The 16,983-nt window shown below is 33.4% G+C and overlaps 1 protein-coding gene across 2 annotated transcripts in view; it reads right to left on the reverse strand.

Moving 5' to 3' along the window:
- brinp3a.1 (bone morphogenetic protein/retinoic acid inducible neural-specific 3a, tandem duplicate 1) overlaps positions 1-16,983 on the reverse strand; it is a 64,389-nt gene that overhangs the window by 37,057 nt on the left and 10,349 nt on the right. For both annotated transcript variants that reach the window (XM_056460131.1, XM_056460130.1), the window contains exons 3-4: positions 6,038-6,225; positions 2,335-2,519 (exon numbers count right to left, since the gene is read on the reverse strand). In XM_056460131.1, the coding sequence (XP_056316106.1) occupies positions 2,335-2,519; positions 6,038-6,225 (373 nt within the window). The remainder of the gene's footprint in view (positions 1-2,334; positions 2,520-6,037; positions 6,226-16,983) is intronic.

A 16,983-nucleotide genomic window follows, 5' to 3' on the forward strand; every position in this document is an offset into this window, starting at 1 on the left:
GACAATACGTGCTGTCAAACGCAGAGATACAGTGCTGTTTTAGCCTTGTGGTGTCCAGTGCTTATGTTTTAAATGATTTTGTTTCTGTAAGCTATAAAGTATGTAGGAGACTGAATCGACACAGGACTTCATAATATTATATTGTAATATATATCAGTAAACGTGTTGAATTTTATATAGCATTACAGTAAAGTTGACATAAAGTTTTGCTATGAATAGTTGCTAAAGTAAACTAATAATAAAAGATGATGCCCTGTCAAATACTATTTATTCAATTTTGAGTGTAACCAGTCTTTACATTATCTTGAGATCAGATTGTACAGCTCATATAAACACTGATAAATAAGCCTTAAGTTTTTCAAATAGCAACAGAATTTTGTGTATTTTGACACAGACTGCAAATTATTTGTCCATGTATTTGAGTGTAAATTATAGCAGTAACATGGTGTATGTACTGTATGTTTGTAAAACACTGTGAAACCATGCTGAGTATATATTTGTTATGTTTAAAAATGAAATGCTGCATGTATTTGTGCAAAGCCTTGATGCTTATTTAACAGCCACTCCACAGTTTTACCATGCCCACTTCTGCAACATTTTTTTTCCTGACTGTGCTTAAACTGGGCTTTAAAAGCTCTTTAAAAATAGTAAAATAATCTGATGAAACCATTATGGAATAATTAAAGAGGTGGTCTAATGCTATTTAGTAGTTTCAAAAAATTATTTGGATGTAAATAACTGAGTATTTCTTAAACTAACTGAATAAAATTCTGGATCGTAACTAGTTTCACAAATTATTTTTTGAGCCTAGCTTTTAGTTACTTAATCAAAGATGGATATGCTTTTATGGTTGCTTCATCTGGAAAAGCATGTGTGTGACCTGTGCAAATGCACAGCTATGACCCCACAAGTGCTACACAAGATTTGCCTGAGCATGGGTCCCAAATGCTGAAAAATCCTGTTTAACCTTAATTATTTTAACATTTTCACATGTAAGTTTTACATACTTTAGCTGACCCCCCTTCATGACATATTTAGTATGCCTCACTTTTAAATTTCCATGCCAACGTGTCTGGTTTATGAAATGACACAGCAGCCCCATGCACTGCAATAGAGATTCACACTGCTGGATTTACAACATGTCAATTCATCAACTTCTCCTAAGCTACATGGATGTAAGTAACTGTTAAACTGGGAGAAGAATAAAGTAAATGTTCTAGTTACCTAAACAGTATTCATCTGTCATGAATAGCACACATTGTAATAGCATATGCAAAAGGATCAGCGTTCATTTTCCAAATCACTTTTTTTTGTTTTGTTAGTAAATATGTATATTAAAATGACTGCAATTTAAGCAAAAGGTATTTCATTGAAAGTACTGATTAGTTCTGATGTTTGTGTTTCTCTCTTTGTCTCCATCCATTATAGGAGTGCAGATTTGACATTAGTAGCTGATCAATGATGTACTGAACATTCTAATCACACCAGTGTGATCATATGCTCTAGAGACCAGTCGAGAATGATCAGTAAAATGGTTAGATTAACAAAGTTGCCTTGTTTTATTTACAGTGATATATCACGAGGTGTAATGCCTCAAAGTGCTCTTTTTTCCAGAAAGAATCAAAAAGCTATAACTTTGTCATAAAACTATAAAAAATTAATGACTTTTTGGATAACAAATGAATGCAGAACTATTATGGGTACTCAAGATTACTTTTAAATTGGGCAAAGTGAGCATGATGTATCCCCTTTAAGAGAAATCTGACATCTGAAGGATTTAAATATTTACAATTCTCATCCTTATAATGAATTCAACACAATGCATACTAAACCATCCCCTATTTTTTAAACCACCACTTCTACCTTAACTTCAACAACAAACATTTAGCTCCATTGTAAACACTCCTGCATCATGCACAAGGTATTTAACTCATTTAATGCAGAGTATGTGGGTTACTGTTTCAAGCGCAATCACTGACCTGAAACATATTGCTTGCTACGGCTAGCTCGCTATGGATTAACTGATGTATGATGTGTCACAGAGCTGAATGCTGCATATGAGTGACTTTCAAACACAATTTAACTCAAACAATCACAGCACATCATTTTGTTCAAACCTACGACTCATTAACACCTCCCCACAACCAAAGAATGAAATTAAAGGGAAAACTGCTGTGCTTCTCAAACAATTAACCCACTTTTTTTAATCTCCACATGATGCAGCTGCAAAAACAATAGAAACAGCAAAGCTCAAGTCAAACTCCTTTCCCAAAATAAGCACTCAAATGTGGGGTCAGGTCCCCAGGTCTGTGCGCATCTAGGCCACAGGGTTACCTTGATGGCAGTGGAGGCGATCTGGAGGTGGTGCAGTTTTCGCAGAGTACTCTCTCTGTCTATAAAATAGGAGGCAGCCAGCTGGTGCAGGGCCTCCAGAGTCACCGCCGTGCCATTTGAGTCAGTCAGGTCCGCCGGCCGGCTAAGCCTCCTCTTGTCCACAAATATAGTCAAAGCCTCCTCACCTGCAATGGGGGCAAAGCAACATAAAAGAGTGAGGCACGCTGGGGAAAATGGCTTCATAAAAAATGTTCTTTGTGTTTATGTTGTAGTGAAGCAAGGGAATTTTATATACAGCTAGTTTCTGGAGTACAGACTAGAAGATGGAGATTTCTATTCTTATACATTAAATATTCTGACATTTGTAAATAATGAAAAATCTAAATATCATTTAAAAATAGTAACATTTTATTTAATGCTTAACAGATTCGTAGTTTATGTAAATTAATATAAGTATATAAGTCAATGATTAAAAATTCAAATAAAATATACATACAGTTGAAGTCAAAATTATTAACCCCCTTTTTCTTTTTATTATTTCTCAAATTATGTTTAACAGAGCAAGGAAATTTTCACAGTATGTCTGATAATATTTTTTTCTTCTGGAGAAAGTTATATTTGTTTGATTTCAGCTAGAATAAATACAGTTTTTAATTTTTTACAAACCATTTTAAGGTCAAAATGATTATCCCTTTTAAGCTATATTTGTTTTCGATAGTCTACAGAACAAACCATCGTTATACAATAATCTGCCTAATTACCCTAACCTGCCTAGTTAACCTTTTTAACCTAGTTAAGCCTTTAAATGTCACTTTAAGCTGTATAGAAGTGTCTTGAAAAATATCTAGTAAAATATTATTTACTGTCATCATGGCAAAGATAAAATAAATCAGTTATTAGAAATGAGTTATTAAAACTATTATGTTTAGAAACGTGTTGAAAAAAATCTTCTCTCTGTTAAACAGAAATTGGGGAAAAAATAAACAGGGGGGCTAATAATTCAGGGGACTTCAACAGTATATAAAGAAATGATAATATATAATACTGTCAATTAAAGATAGAGTTTCATGCATATGTCTTTAATCAGATCATATTAATACAACAGTTTATTAAAATAATTAGTTAAAATAAATCTTTTAAAATTAAAATAAGACAGTTTGTGTGTTTGAAGACTGAAAAAAATAGTCATAAATATAGAGGGGAAATAAAGTATGAAAGTATATTAGTTAAATATACTTCACGGTAACATATTTAATTAAATCTAATAAATATGGATGGGATTTAATGAAAATGTTTAATTGCAAAATTTATGGAACTTAATTCACATATAAGCATGTACGAAATCAATTTAAGCTTAATGTGACCATTTGATTAAGAATCATATTAATATGACTGCCAATCAATTCATATTTTTAATAGCAATTAATGTTTATCAGAAGCAGATTTATGGAACAGATGCCATTATAAGTCTATATTACAGCATATTTATTAAATATAAAGTTTCAGGGTAAAGTGTTTAATGAAATTGTTTTATGCATAATTTAAAAGTTAAAAATATTTAATTGCCAATATTGTATAATTATTGAGTTCAGATAACAGAGGATGAACACAGAAGAAACTATATATATATATCAGGATGCTAAAAAGTACATATACAGTTAGCTCCATAAATATTGGGACATCGACACAATTCGTCAACACAAAGGATTTGAAATGAAACAAATAACATGTGCTTTAACTGCAGACTGTCAGCTTTAATTTGAGGGTATTTACATCCAAATCTGGTGAACGCTGTAGGAATTGCAACAGTTTGCTGATGTGCCTCCCATTTGTTAAGGGTCCAAAAGTAATTGGACAGATTAATAATCATAAATCAAACTTTCACTTTTTAATACTTGGTTGCAAATCCTTTGCAGTCAATTACAGCCTGAAGTCTGGAATGCATAGGCATCACTAGACGCTGGGTTTCATCGCTGGTGATGCTCTGCCCCTCCTCTACAGCAACTGTCTTCAGTTCTTGCTTGTTCTTGGGGCATTTTCCCTTCAGTTTTGTCTTCAGCAAGTGAAATAAATGCTCAATCGGATTCAGATCAGGTGATTGACTCTGCCATTGCATAACATTCCACTTCTTTCCCTTCAAAAGTATGCTTTGGGTCATTCTCCATCTGCACCGTGAAGCGCCATTTAATGAGTTCTGAAGCATTTGTCTTAATATGAGCAGAAAATATTGCCGGAAACACTTCAGAATTCATTCCAGCTGCTTTTGTCAGCAGTCACATCATCAATAAATACAAGAGAACCAGTTCCATTGACAGCCATACATGCCCACGCCATGACACAACCACGACCATGCTTCACTGCTTAAGATCATGAGCAGTTCCTTTCCTTCTCCATACTCTTCTCTTCCCATCACTCTGGTACAAGTTGATCTTGGTTTCATCTGTCCATAGGATGTTGTTCCAGCACTGTGAAGGATTTTTTTAGAACTCTAATCTGGCCTTCCTGTTTTTGAGGTTCACCAATGGTTTACATCTTGTGGTGAACCCACTGTATTTACTCTGGTGTAGTCTTCTTTTGATTGTTGACTCTGACACACATACACCTACTTTCTGGAAAGTGTTTTCTTCATCAGGGAAATAATTCTTTTGTCGTCCACCGCAATTGTTTCCGGGGTCTTCAGGGTCTTTTGGTGTAGCTCACTGGTGCGTTCTTACTTTTTAAGAATGTTCCAAACAGTTGTTTTGGCCATGCCTAATGTTTTTGCTATCTCTCTGATGGGTATGTTTCGTTTTTTTTCAGCTTAATGATGGCTTGCTTGAATGATAGTGACAGCTTTTTGGATCTCAACTTAAGAGTTGACAGTAACAGATTCCAAATGCAAATAGAACACTGAAAATTAATTCTGGACCTTTAATCTGCTCATTGTAATTGGAATAATGAGGGAATAACACACACTTGGCCATGGAACAGCTGAGAAACCAGTTGTCCATTTACTTTTGGACCATTAACAAGTGGGAGGCACATATGCAAACTGTTCTATTTCCTACACCGTTCACCTGATTTGGACGTAAATACCCTCAAATTAATGCTGACATTTCTAATAACTGATTTATTTTATCCTTGCCATGATGACAGTAAATAATATCTTACTAGATATTTTTCAAGACACTTCTATACAGCTTAAAGTGATATTTAAAGGCTTAACTACGATGGGTTAATTAGGTAAACTAGGCAAGTTAGGGTAATTAGGCAAGTTATTGTATAACGATGGTTTGATCTGTAGACTATGGAAAAAATATATAGCTCAAACGGGCTAATAATTTTGATATTAAAATGGTGTTTAATAAATTGCTCTTATTCTAGCCAAAATAAAACATATAAGACTTTCTCCAGAAGAAAAAATATTATCAGACATACTGTCAAAATTTCCTTGCCCTATTAAACATCATTTGGGAAATATATTTATATGTGGAATATGTTTTCAAAAGTTAGCATTTTCAGCTACCCAAAATACAAATTTGCCATGAAAATTAAAACCAAATTGTAATTTAACTAATACTTTAAACTATTATCATATTCAGGCCTTGTTTTAGCACACTAGCATCTCATGTCACAATATACCAAGATGCATCTCAAGATTACTTATGTTTGCTATTGAAAAAAGACATTTTATAGAAGCGAACTGCCGTCTTTGTTCCAGTACCTCCAAGCGTAGCTGAAAGCAGAAAGTGTGTGCCATATTTCCTAATGATGTTCTCAGTAATGGCAGCGACGGAGGGTCTGCGGCCCAACTGTCTGATGGTCTGCATGAACTCTGGATCGAGGGGTAGAGCCACTCCATTGTCCTCTCTCTCCAGAGCCAGGCTGTTCACCTTCCAGCGCCCAAACTCTCTGCAAGGTCACACAAAACACACACACACATTCTATTTGGAAATGTCCTTCAATTGAGCCACAATGGACACAGGAGGGTGATATCCTGAACATTATTTTTTTTCAACAGCTGGGAGAGTTTGTTTTAGTATCTGGTTCAGTGTTTGCCACTGTAGTTTAAGGTCTTCTGAAATTGGCGCTCTGTATATTCCCCAAACAAAAAAATGCAGGCTATGAATGAGGCAAAAAAAAGAAAATGTTCACATTAATATGGCAAAAAGTACATTTATTTAATATATTCCATTTGAATGTATTTATTATTTACTGATTTAATAATTTATTTAATATTGAATAAATTTTTAAAGATGATCTTGCATTTCAACTTGAAAATTTAATTTAATTCTTTCATTCATTTTCTTTTCGGCTCAGTCCTTTTATTAATCTGGGGTCGCCACAGCGGAGTGAACCCCCAACTTATCCAGCATATGTTTTACGCAGCAGATGCCCTTATAGCCGCAACCCATCAATGGGAAACCCATACACACTCATTCGCACACGTACATACACTATGGACAATTTAGCCTACCCAATTCACCTTTACCGCATGTCTTTGGACCGGGGGGAAGGGAAACCGGAGCACCCGGAGGAAACACACGCAAACGCAGGGAGAACATGCAAACTCCAAACAGAAACGCCAACTGACCCAGCCGAGGCTCGAACCAGTGACCTTCTTGCTGTGAGGCGACAGCACTACCTACTGCGCCACTGCGATGCCTTTATTTTATTTTATTTTATATTATTTTATAATCCTGGTTTATTTATGGTAAAATCCAGAACTTTTTTTTTTTTTATTTGCAACAGCTGGGACAGATGGTTTTAGTATCTGATTCAGTGTTTACCTCTGTACAGTTTAAGTTCCTCAGAAATTGCTGTTCCAAATGTAAAAAAAAAAAGGAACAGTTTAAAGAGAGGTCTGTGAAACCTTCACGCAGCTTGAGTACGACGCATATTCAGTTAAGACCTGCTGAGGAGAAAATACGATGACTGCATGACCCCTGTGCTTGCGATTCAAATCATATTATGCATTCAATTTATTATTTTTTTTTCCAACTGGAGGCCAGTTTTTAGGAATTGCTCTGGCCAGCTTTAAAAGCAGTTGTCCTCTACATAATAGTGCAATTTGTCGTATTATTATTTTTTTCTCTCTGACATTTGCTCTGAATAAGGGCTGACTGGAAGTAATCAGCAACAATGGCAAGCATCTTTCTTTCACAGATAAAAGGATAGAGGAGTCAGTTAGATGAGAACAGCTGGAATTTCATTTGTGAAAATCAGCAGCCACTGTCCTTTTTCTGTCTCAGGAACAGCTACTTGGCAGAATTCATTGAAATGTCCTGCATATAGCATTTATCTCTATAACAAGTTTGCTTAAAAATCTATATAATAATAATAATAATAATAATAATAATAATAATTATTATTATTATTATTATTATTATTATCATTATTATTATTATAAATAATATTAATAAATAATAAATAAATAAATAAATAAATAAATAAATAAATAAATAAATAAATAAATAAATAAATAAAAAGTGTGTAGCAAGATATAATGTAGTGCAAGACTGTCACGATCCGATAAGGGGAAAAAGGGAGCGAGGACTCATATGCAAAAACAAGATGATTTATTAATAAAAAAATAAAACAAAACAACAAAAACCACCCTGAGGGGGAAAACACTGAATAATCAAGCAAAAACAAACTAGACTGGGTTGGCTGGACAAGGTAGGGCTGGGCACAACAGGACAGGGAAATATCGACGACGAACTGGCACAGGACAGCAGACATGAGGAGAATATAAGCAGGAGAAATTAATACACAAACAGATGAACATAATTAACTGATAATGGGTTAACAAGGAGGGTGGGACTAGACAATAGACGGGAGAGCACCTGACCAAAGGAGACAACACAAGCCAGGTGCTCACATTAAACAAGACTAGAACAGGCAGCCAATGAGAGAACTCATTAACCGCGTGTTCGTATGACAAGACACAAAGCACACAACAAAAGCACGCGACCCATGTAAACACAGAGCCACGTGCTTTGACAACAGACGCAAGACACGAGCACACGATAAGTGAACACCTTACCGTGCGCTCACATAAATGCAACGCGCATGTTTCATCTCAGCGCCAACCAAAACCGAAACCAACAAGACGGAGACGCTGAGAATGAAACAGCGCGATGCTGACGAAACAAAACACAAACACGAGTACAAGAGCGCGCGTCCCAAGGACGCGCAGACCCCGCGCGCCCGCGTCAAGCGGAAGCGCGCACGGTCCGCGCGCACCATTGATGACGCGCACCCAGACAATGACAAAACAAGTGCTCGACCCAAGAAAACTCGAGCCGAGCACTACAGGACAAGACAAAACAGAGCTAGTGTCCGGACTCTGCCACCAAAACAAGAATTTACAAGACCAGAGTGGCAGAACCCTGACAAAGACAACAATATTACTTTTTAATGCAATTAATGGCGTGTTTTCACATTCTTATATGCAACAATGAGTAGTGTATTTCACAATTACTTTTTGATACAGCATTTTTAATACAGTACAGTATGTGAAAAGGTGCAATAACACTTCAAACAACTGAGGTGTTTTTTTATAGCAGTATTCCATTTAAATCTTAACTTAAGCATTAATATAATCAAATTAAATCTAAAACCAAAGCTATTTGCCACTGTTAGGGCATTTTTTGTTAATTAAGTGATCATTGCATCAGTGGTTCTCAGTTCCTGCATTTTGTAATGTCACAGTTATAAAGCATAATGCATCAGTATCAGTATATCACGATCACCAGTGATCTAGGCCTTGCAGATCGCTAGAAAACATCACCCGGACTACAAATCTCTCACTGGTATGAACTACAAATCCCATCATGCACCTCAAACACACCAATTCCTGTTTTCTCCATGATTGCACACACACACACACAGCTCATCAATGACTGATTAGTAGAGCCAGACAGAATCTGCGAACATTTTTGCAATTTCTGCGCAGAATCAGCAGATTTATGTGGAACTATTTTGGGAGTATTATAAATAAAAGCTTAATACATGAAGTAAAAAATAATACCTTTTTAATTTTTATTTAATGTTTACAATGCAAATGCAACTAGATTCATTTAATTGGTAAACAAAGCAAGTCTTTCATATAGCTATTAAAAGACAAAAATATTACTTTACAAACTGTATTGTAAATAAATCATATGAGCATTTTTATATTTGTAAATAATATCACTAAAATTAATTTCCAAACTGAATAAATTTAAATTTACACACATTTACACAACTAAATAAATAGACTCAACGATGGGCTAAAAATCTGCAGATATCTATGAATTTCTGCGCGGCAGATTCTATGTGGGCTTACTAATTACTAGGACTATAAAGACAACTCATACATAAACACTCTTTTCTGAGTTTTGTTTACCTGTAATATTACAAAGCGTTATCCTCGTCTAGTCTTGTTGTTCCTTTAGATTCTTGCCTTGCTTCTTGTTTATGCTGTTTGCCGTCTGCACCGACTTCTTTATACTTGTCTAGTCTTGCCGTGCCTTTTGATCCTTGCCTTGCTTTTTGCTTATGCTGTTTGCCACCTGCACCGACCTCTTTGCCTGTGACCATGACTACTCTCTGGATTACCCTCATGCTAATGTTTGACCATTGCCTACCTGACTAAGCTTTCAATAAACTGCACATGAATCCTCAACTTTTGCCCAGCGTCCTAATGTTACCCAGTACTCTGTCTCAGCTGATTCACATGACAAGAAATCAGTACTCAGTATTGGCTGAAAATCCTGATCGTGTCATTCTAGTATCATTAGTATTAATCACCACAATGTTAACATTCTTTTGCTATGGTGAAATAAAATACACAATCCATTAAAGGTGATATCTAAAAAAATGCATTTTAAGTATTTAGGTATTTAAATTAGTTTAGACATTAAAAAATTACCTGTAATATAAATTGTCTGCTGAAACAAGTCAAAATCCAGTTTCATTTTGTACCCGATGTACCTAGATTTGTAAAACATTTACATAATGCCCGGCCTATGCTCTTCATTGGCTGCCGGTGAACAACTACTTTGTCCTGCCTCGAGCACAGTAGCTGGTTTGTGTTGCCAGAATCATGCTGAGAATATTTATTGTTGAAAAAAACACACACAAAAAATACTGTTTTTGTCACTGAAGCTGTTAAATGAATCTACTACTTGCATCATATCTGAACTTTGTTGTTTATGAGAGAATTTGCAAGTTTAAGGAGCTATGCTGGGCTTAAATCAAACTTCGCTCACACATACAATACACACAAGAGACATTTCTGCATTTTCAAACTAGCACATGAAATGCTTTCACACAAAAATATATATATGTATATATGTATATATATATATATATATGTAAATGTGTATGTATATATATGTATGTATATATATATATATATATATATATATATATATATATATATATATATATATATATATATATATATATATATATATATATATATATGTATGTATGTATATATGTATGTATGTATATATGTATGTATATTATATGTATGTATATACTGTGTATATATATATATATATATATATATATATATATATATATATATATATATATATATATATATATATATATATATATATAATACTATGTATGTATGTATGTATGTATGTATGTATATATATATATATATATATATATATATATATATATATATATATATATATATATATATATATATATATATGTTTTCCATGTTATTTTTTTTACAGTGTGGCTTAAATTAGCTTGCAATCTTGGAAACAGGCCTTAAAATATAGATATACACACATTTTTTATATATATATATATATATATATATATATATATATATATATATATATATATATATATATATATATATATATATATGTATATATATATATGTATAATAAATTATAAAGGGGCATTTGGCACAATAAATTATAAAATTTGCCACTTTAACAAAAAACTGTTGTGTTTATTTATACAACGAAGACTCCATGCTGTGTCATTTATACTGTTAAACTCCACCAAAAACCATAAGGTGCTGTATATTTTATTTTTATCGTTGTTCTATTGTTTTCATACATGCTTTAATTTGTTTATTATATATTTTTGGATCATTTTGTATATTTTATGCTGATGCACTCACCTACAAAGGCTCGGTCAAAGTCAAACTCCCAATCAAAGTTAATTGTTGTCTTCTTTCAAAATAGAGTTACTAAAGTTATCTTGTGACATTATATTCATATTGCAATATAAATGGGAGAAAACTTTGTTTTTGTCCTATATTTTGCAACCTTATTATGTTATTAAAAATATGTAAATGGAATGTGTTTTCTTTTCCTTGTTAACCTATTACAGGATGCCGACTAAACAAAAGCTTTAATATAGCACAAAGGTTGACTCTCTTAACCAGTGTGTTTTTAATAAGGAGTATACATTAAAATAATATGACAAGAAATAACACTTTTTACTACCTAGCAACAAAATGAACTGTACAATTAGAAATGAATGAAAGCGTATTAGATCAAAAGCCAAACAAATCAAATTCAACAATGGTGCAACTGCTATTATGCGACAAAACAAGGTGGATAAAAGGAGAAGAAGATGCTCCAATGTTGGGTGGGTGACGCACGAGAACCCTGTCTGTTCGAGCACTTCACATTCACATCGTAGACTCAATGTTTCCTAGTATTTGATGTTCTCCCTTCTAACAAATCACAAATTTGCATATTTTTGTTTCATCTTACTGACAGACCAGACACAAAAAATCTATAATCCCTAATTTTTTTTTTGACTCTTCTACACTTGCATACAAACAAATACATATATGCTTGACTCTTTACGTAATGGACTGAAATTATGGAAGTTTTAAAAAACAATGCATGTTTAGCGATTGCTTCAAATATTCACATATACAGGATTGTTTTACCCAATATTATCTTGTAGTGGAACGATCTTGTCCAAGTAATGGTTTAAGATGACCTCTAACTTTGTGACTGATTGGTTGGTTGGTTGGTTGGTTTGTTGATTGATGGGTTGATTGGATGGTTGGTTGGTGGGTTGATGGGTTGTGTGGTTGGTTGGTTGATTGAGATTATTGTGACTTTTAACATTATGGTTCTTCGGTTATTTGGTTAGTTGATTGATGGGTTGATTGGTTGGTTGGATGGTTGTTTAGTTGATGAGTTGGCTGATAGTTGGTTGATAGTTTGATTGGATGGTTGGTTGGTTGGTTGGTTGGCTAGTTGGTTGATTAGTTGGTTGATGGTTTGGATGATGGGTTGGTTGGTTGATTGATTGATTGATTGAGTTTACTTTGACTTTTAACATTACAATTTCATTATTATTAAAAACTAAATCAAAGATTTTTTTTTAGAATTAGGTGCATCTTTGTTCACTTAACCCAAGTAAAAATGTCTGGAAAAAAAATTGAAACTAAGAATTTTATAATATCGTGAATTTAAAGTTGTTGTTTTTTTTAATTGTTTGATTGTTTGTATTTGTTCTAATGTAAATAAATTATTAGTCATTCAGAAGTAGTGAATAAAAACTAAGTGGATGGATGGATGGATGGATGGATGGATGGACGGACAGACGAATAGATCCATTAAAATAATGTGACATATATATCATATATATCACATATATTTTATGTCACATGTCAAAATTCAGGACAGCATTACCCAGGTGCTCCTCATTCATTATACCCTATATATAAATATATTGCACAATATTTCTTGCTAAACATATAAACTGTAACAGCTTATTGACAGCAGAATGGAAGAGCAGCAAAGACAATGAGACAGAGAAAGACAAATGAAGGGGAAAAGGGACAGAAAGCGAGGAGCCAGGGAGAGAAAGTATGATCGACACAGTGTCAGAACAAAAGTTTCTGATGGACAGTTATGGATGGAGCTGGAGGCTAATCCAGCACTGGGCCCACGCTAGAGCTGCACAGCAGGGGAAAGCATATTGAAGAACTACCTGCCAGGCTTTCCCACTGAGACCCACAGCTACACGGAGTCAACGGTGAGACGAACAAGCTCCAGAGGAAGCAGACTGAAGCCGAAGAGAGACCACCGATGTCACAGTATAAGCAAATGAGACCGGCTCGTTATACTGTCTAAGGCAAGGCTATGTTTGACTACTGCATTCAAGTGACTGCTGTATTCAGTCTTCATTATTAGGAATGAGTTCGATTTATGCAACGTTTTTGCAATAGTATGCAACGCACTCTAAAATGAGATTTATGGATAACAGGAAAAGGGGGTTGTGTTAGGATAAATTGCATTCAATTATTAAACTAATTACGTTCAGGTTCGGCTGCAAGTTTAATGTGATTAATAATTTTTAATGTGATTAAAAAATAAAATGAGTGGAAAAAAAACGAAATCTGTGCAATCAATCATGCTGTGCAATGCAGGATTATCCAAGCATTTGATCAATTCTGGTTGGAAATAGTGTACTGCTTTTGTGGTAGAGCTGCAGGAGTTAATTGTTTATTGTGATCTTGATTTAAACACTTTGCAATCTTATTCCCAAAGAACAGTGATTTGTTTGCCTTTAAGTAAAGACATTCAAATTGTGTTTGCAATTTGAAAAACTAAGAGAATATAGAATACTCTATACTGTATGCTATGCATCGATGGATTTGCTCTTCAGTGTTTGGACTTTCAGCAGTGAAATTTAAACCACTAAACTGAACTAAACTGAACTTCAACTCTGAAAACTGGACTGACAGTTTCAATTTACTAGAAATTCTATATTAAGCTACTTTGACACAATCTACATTGTAAAAGCATTCTATAAAAAAACATGAATTGATTTGAATTGAGTACTCATCAGTAGGGCCAGACAGAATCTGCGGGCATTTTTTGCTATTTCTGCTGAGAATTTTGTAAAAAGCTGCAGATTTATGTGGAATTGTTTTGGGAGTAACGTAACTAAAAACATAATATATGAAATCTTTTTTTTTTAAGTTTTATTTAATGTTTACAATGCAAAACCATCTAGATCCATTATTTGATAAACAAAGCAAGTCTATCATATAATATAGCTACTAAAAGACAGAAAATATTACTTTACAAACTGTATTGTAAATAAATCATATGAACACTTTCATATTAGTCAATATTATTACTGAAATTAATAAAAAAACTGAATATATATAAATTTACACATGTTTACACAAGTAAATAAATAGACTCAATGATGGGCTAAAAATCTCCGGAAATCTGCGAATTTCTGCATGCACAGATTCCGTGTGGGCCTACTCATCATGTGTTTATCATAAATGAGTACACCCCTCACAGTTCTCTGTTTTAAAATGGATATTTTCTATAGGATGCTTTACAATAACATATTTGTTCATATACACTAGATTAAATCAGTACGATAGCCAGAATCAGAACTAATCTGACAAATTTTTTTAGATCAGATTCCAAAAATAAGTACACCCAAATTAGTATACTGGGGAAAATATTAAATACAATGTTAATAAACAGGAAAAATAAAGAAAAACATATAAAAAATATAAAATTTTGTGGTTTGCCATTTTTATTTTGCAATAACTAGTTTGTACTTAAATATACTATGTTTCTATTTCTAAAAATGTTAGTCTAGTCCAAAGACTTTTCAATGGATATTGACATTTTTTGCGCATCGATGGATTTGCTCTTCAGTGTTTGGACTCTCAGTAGTGATTATTAAACCACACTGAACTGAGATAAACTAAACTGAACTGAACTTAAACTCTGAAAACTGAACTACACTGTTTCAATTTACCATGATCTTTTATGTGAAGCTGCTTTGACACAACCTACATTGTCAAAGCGCTATACAAATAAAGCTGAATTAAATTGAATTGAATATAACTGTTAACTGTTATTGGTTATATTTACTAATAAATGAATACAAATATTCAACCTCAGTCTTTAGTATTTTAAGTAATACGGTATCATTATTTCTACTTCTGTAAAACTCGATAAGTTAAGGTAACTCAAACCATTTGAGGAAACCGATTGAAACAAACAATTTAAGTTCAAAAACTAATCCTAATGAGCACTGTGAACTTAATCCATTTGTGTAAACGAAGCAATTTGAGCACAGTGAAACTCAATAAATGAAGAGATCTCAAACCAACTGAGTACTGTAAAACCCAATAAGTTAAGGCAACTCAAACCATTTGAGGAAACCGATTGTAACAAACCATTTGAGTTAAAAAAAACTAATCTATATGAGTACTGTGAACTTACTCCATTTAAGTTGAAGTAATGGGGTATTTAATTACCACATTACTTTCAACACTGAATTCAAAATTCTTTTCAAATGAGTAGAATTAACTTTCAGTAAAATTTTGAGTTAAGCACACTCATTTCATTTGATAAAGTTGACTGTTGGGTTTTCAGTGTACTATTTCTATACTTTTTTCTTTTGTGGTATTTACAGACAGAAGTCCATGTTGTGTTTTTATTAGGTGTACAGCACTAGCTTTAAATGATGCATCCGATTTCTGTTCATCTCCACATTATACAGCTGATTTTATGATTTTGTAAACATGTCCCCTAGTTCTCACAAATGCTTTTCATATTCATAAGTACATACAGCAAAATGCACATACTGTTCAAAAGTTTCAGGTCAGTAAGATGTAAAAAAAACTTTGATTCAACAAGGATTATATTCAATCAATGTTGAATTATGTTTATTATGTTGAATTATGATTATCAGCAAGCATTAAATGTTGTTACTACAATTTTCAAACAAAAGTTAATTTGAACCCTTAAATAACCCATTGAAATGTGTCACAATTGTGTTTACATTGGTAAAAATTATTTAAAAATCCTTATTGAGCAGCAAATCAACATATTACTGGATTAATGATGCAGAAAACTCTGATTTGCCAAGACAGGGATCCCTGAATATTTCACCTTATATATATTTTCTTGTTTTGTTTTTACTGTATTTTGAAAACCCCTAAATAAAGTAATCCCTGACATTAATATGTAATATCTTTCAAAAGCATTTTAACTTGCTGACCGCAAACTTTTGAGAATGTAATATTCTGTAAGCTCACAATACATTACACAGATCACTAAACCCATTCCATTTGCATTTGTGCTCTGCATTGAAAATGTATTTGCATGTTCTTTTGCATTTTTAATAACTTTCGAGAGTTGTTATTCCACTATGTTGACCCCAAACGTACCTTAAGTGCTTTTATTTGTTAACACACTCACAGTAAGGATTGATGATGGTATTTATGTCCAACAGTATCTGTGCCAGGCTGCAATTCAAACAGTCTATAAATCTAGAAAGTCTCATGTAATAAACGTTTGCTGCACCAAAACATGTCAAAAGCTTTCAGTCAGAATGAAAGCCAGGTGTTTTGTCAGCATCCATGGAGGAAGCCATGTTGATGCACTCTTTACACACATAGCTATGCATGACACTGATGGAGGTTGTGGATGAGAATCATAAAAAAAGCACATGCAAAACTAAATTGTGTCCTAAAACTAAATGCATCAAAAATTAGACCAAAATTTCTGGATGCACTTGGCTGAAAACTGAAACCATAAGTGCATTGTAATAATTTTGTATTGTTTTATTAAATAATGTGGATCTATTAACAATGAATGAGTCGAGAGATTTTAGTTTACCAGCATTGTCAACACAGCA

Source organism: Danio aesculapii, chromosome 6 (assembly GCF_903798145.1).
Source record: "Danio aesculapii chromosome 6, fDanAes4.1, whole genome shotgun sequence".
In the NCBI taxonomy this organism is placed as follows: Eukaryota; Metazoa; Chordata; class Actinopteri; order Cypriniformes; family Danionidae; genus Danio; species Danio aesculapii.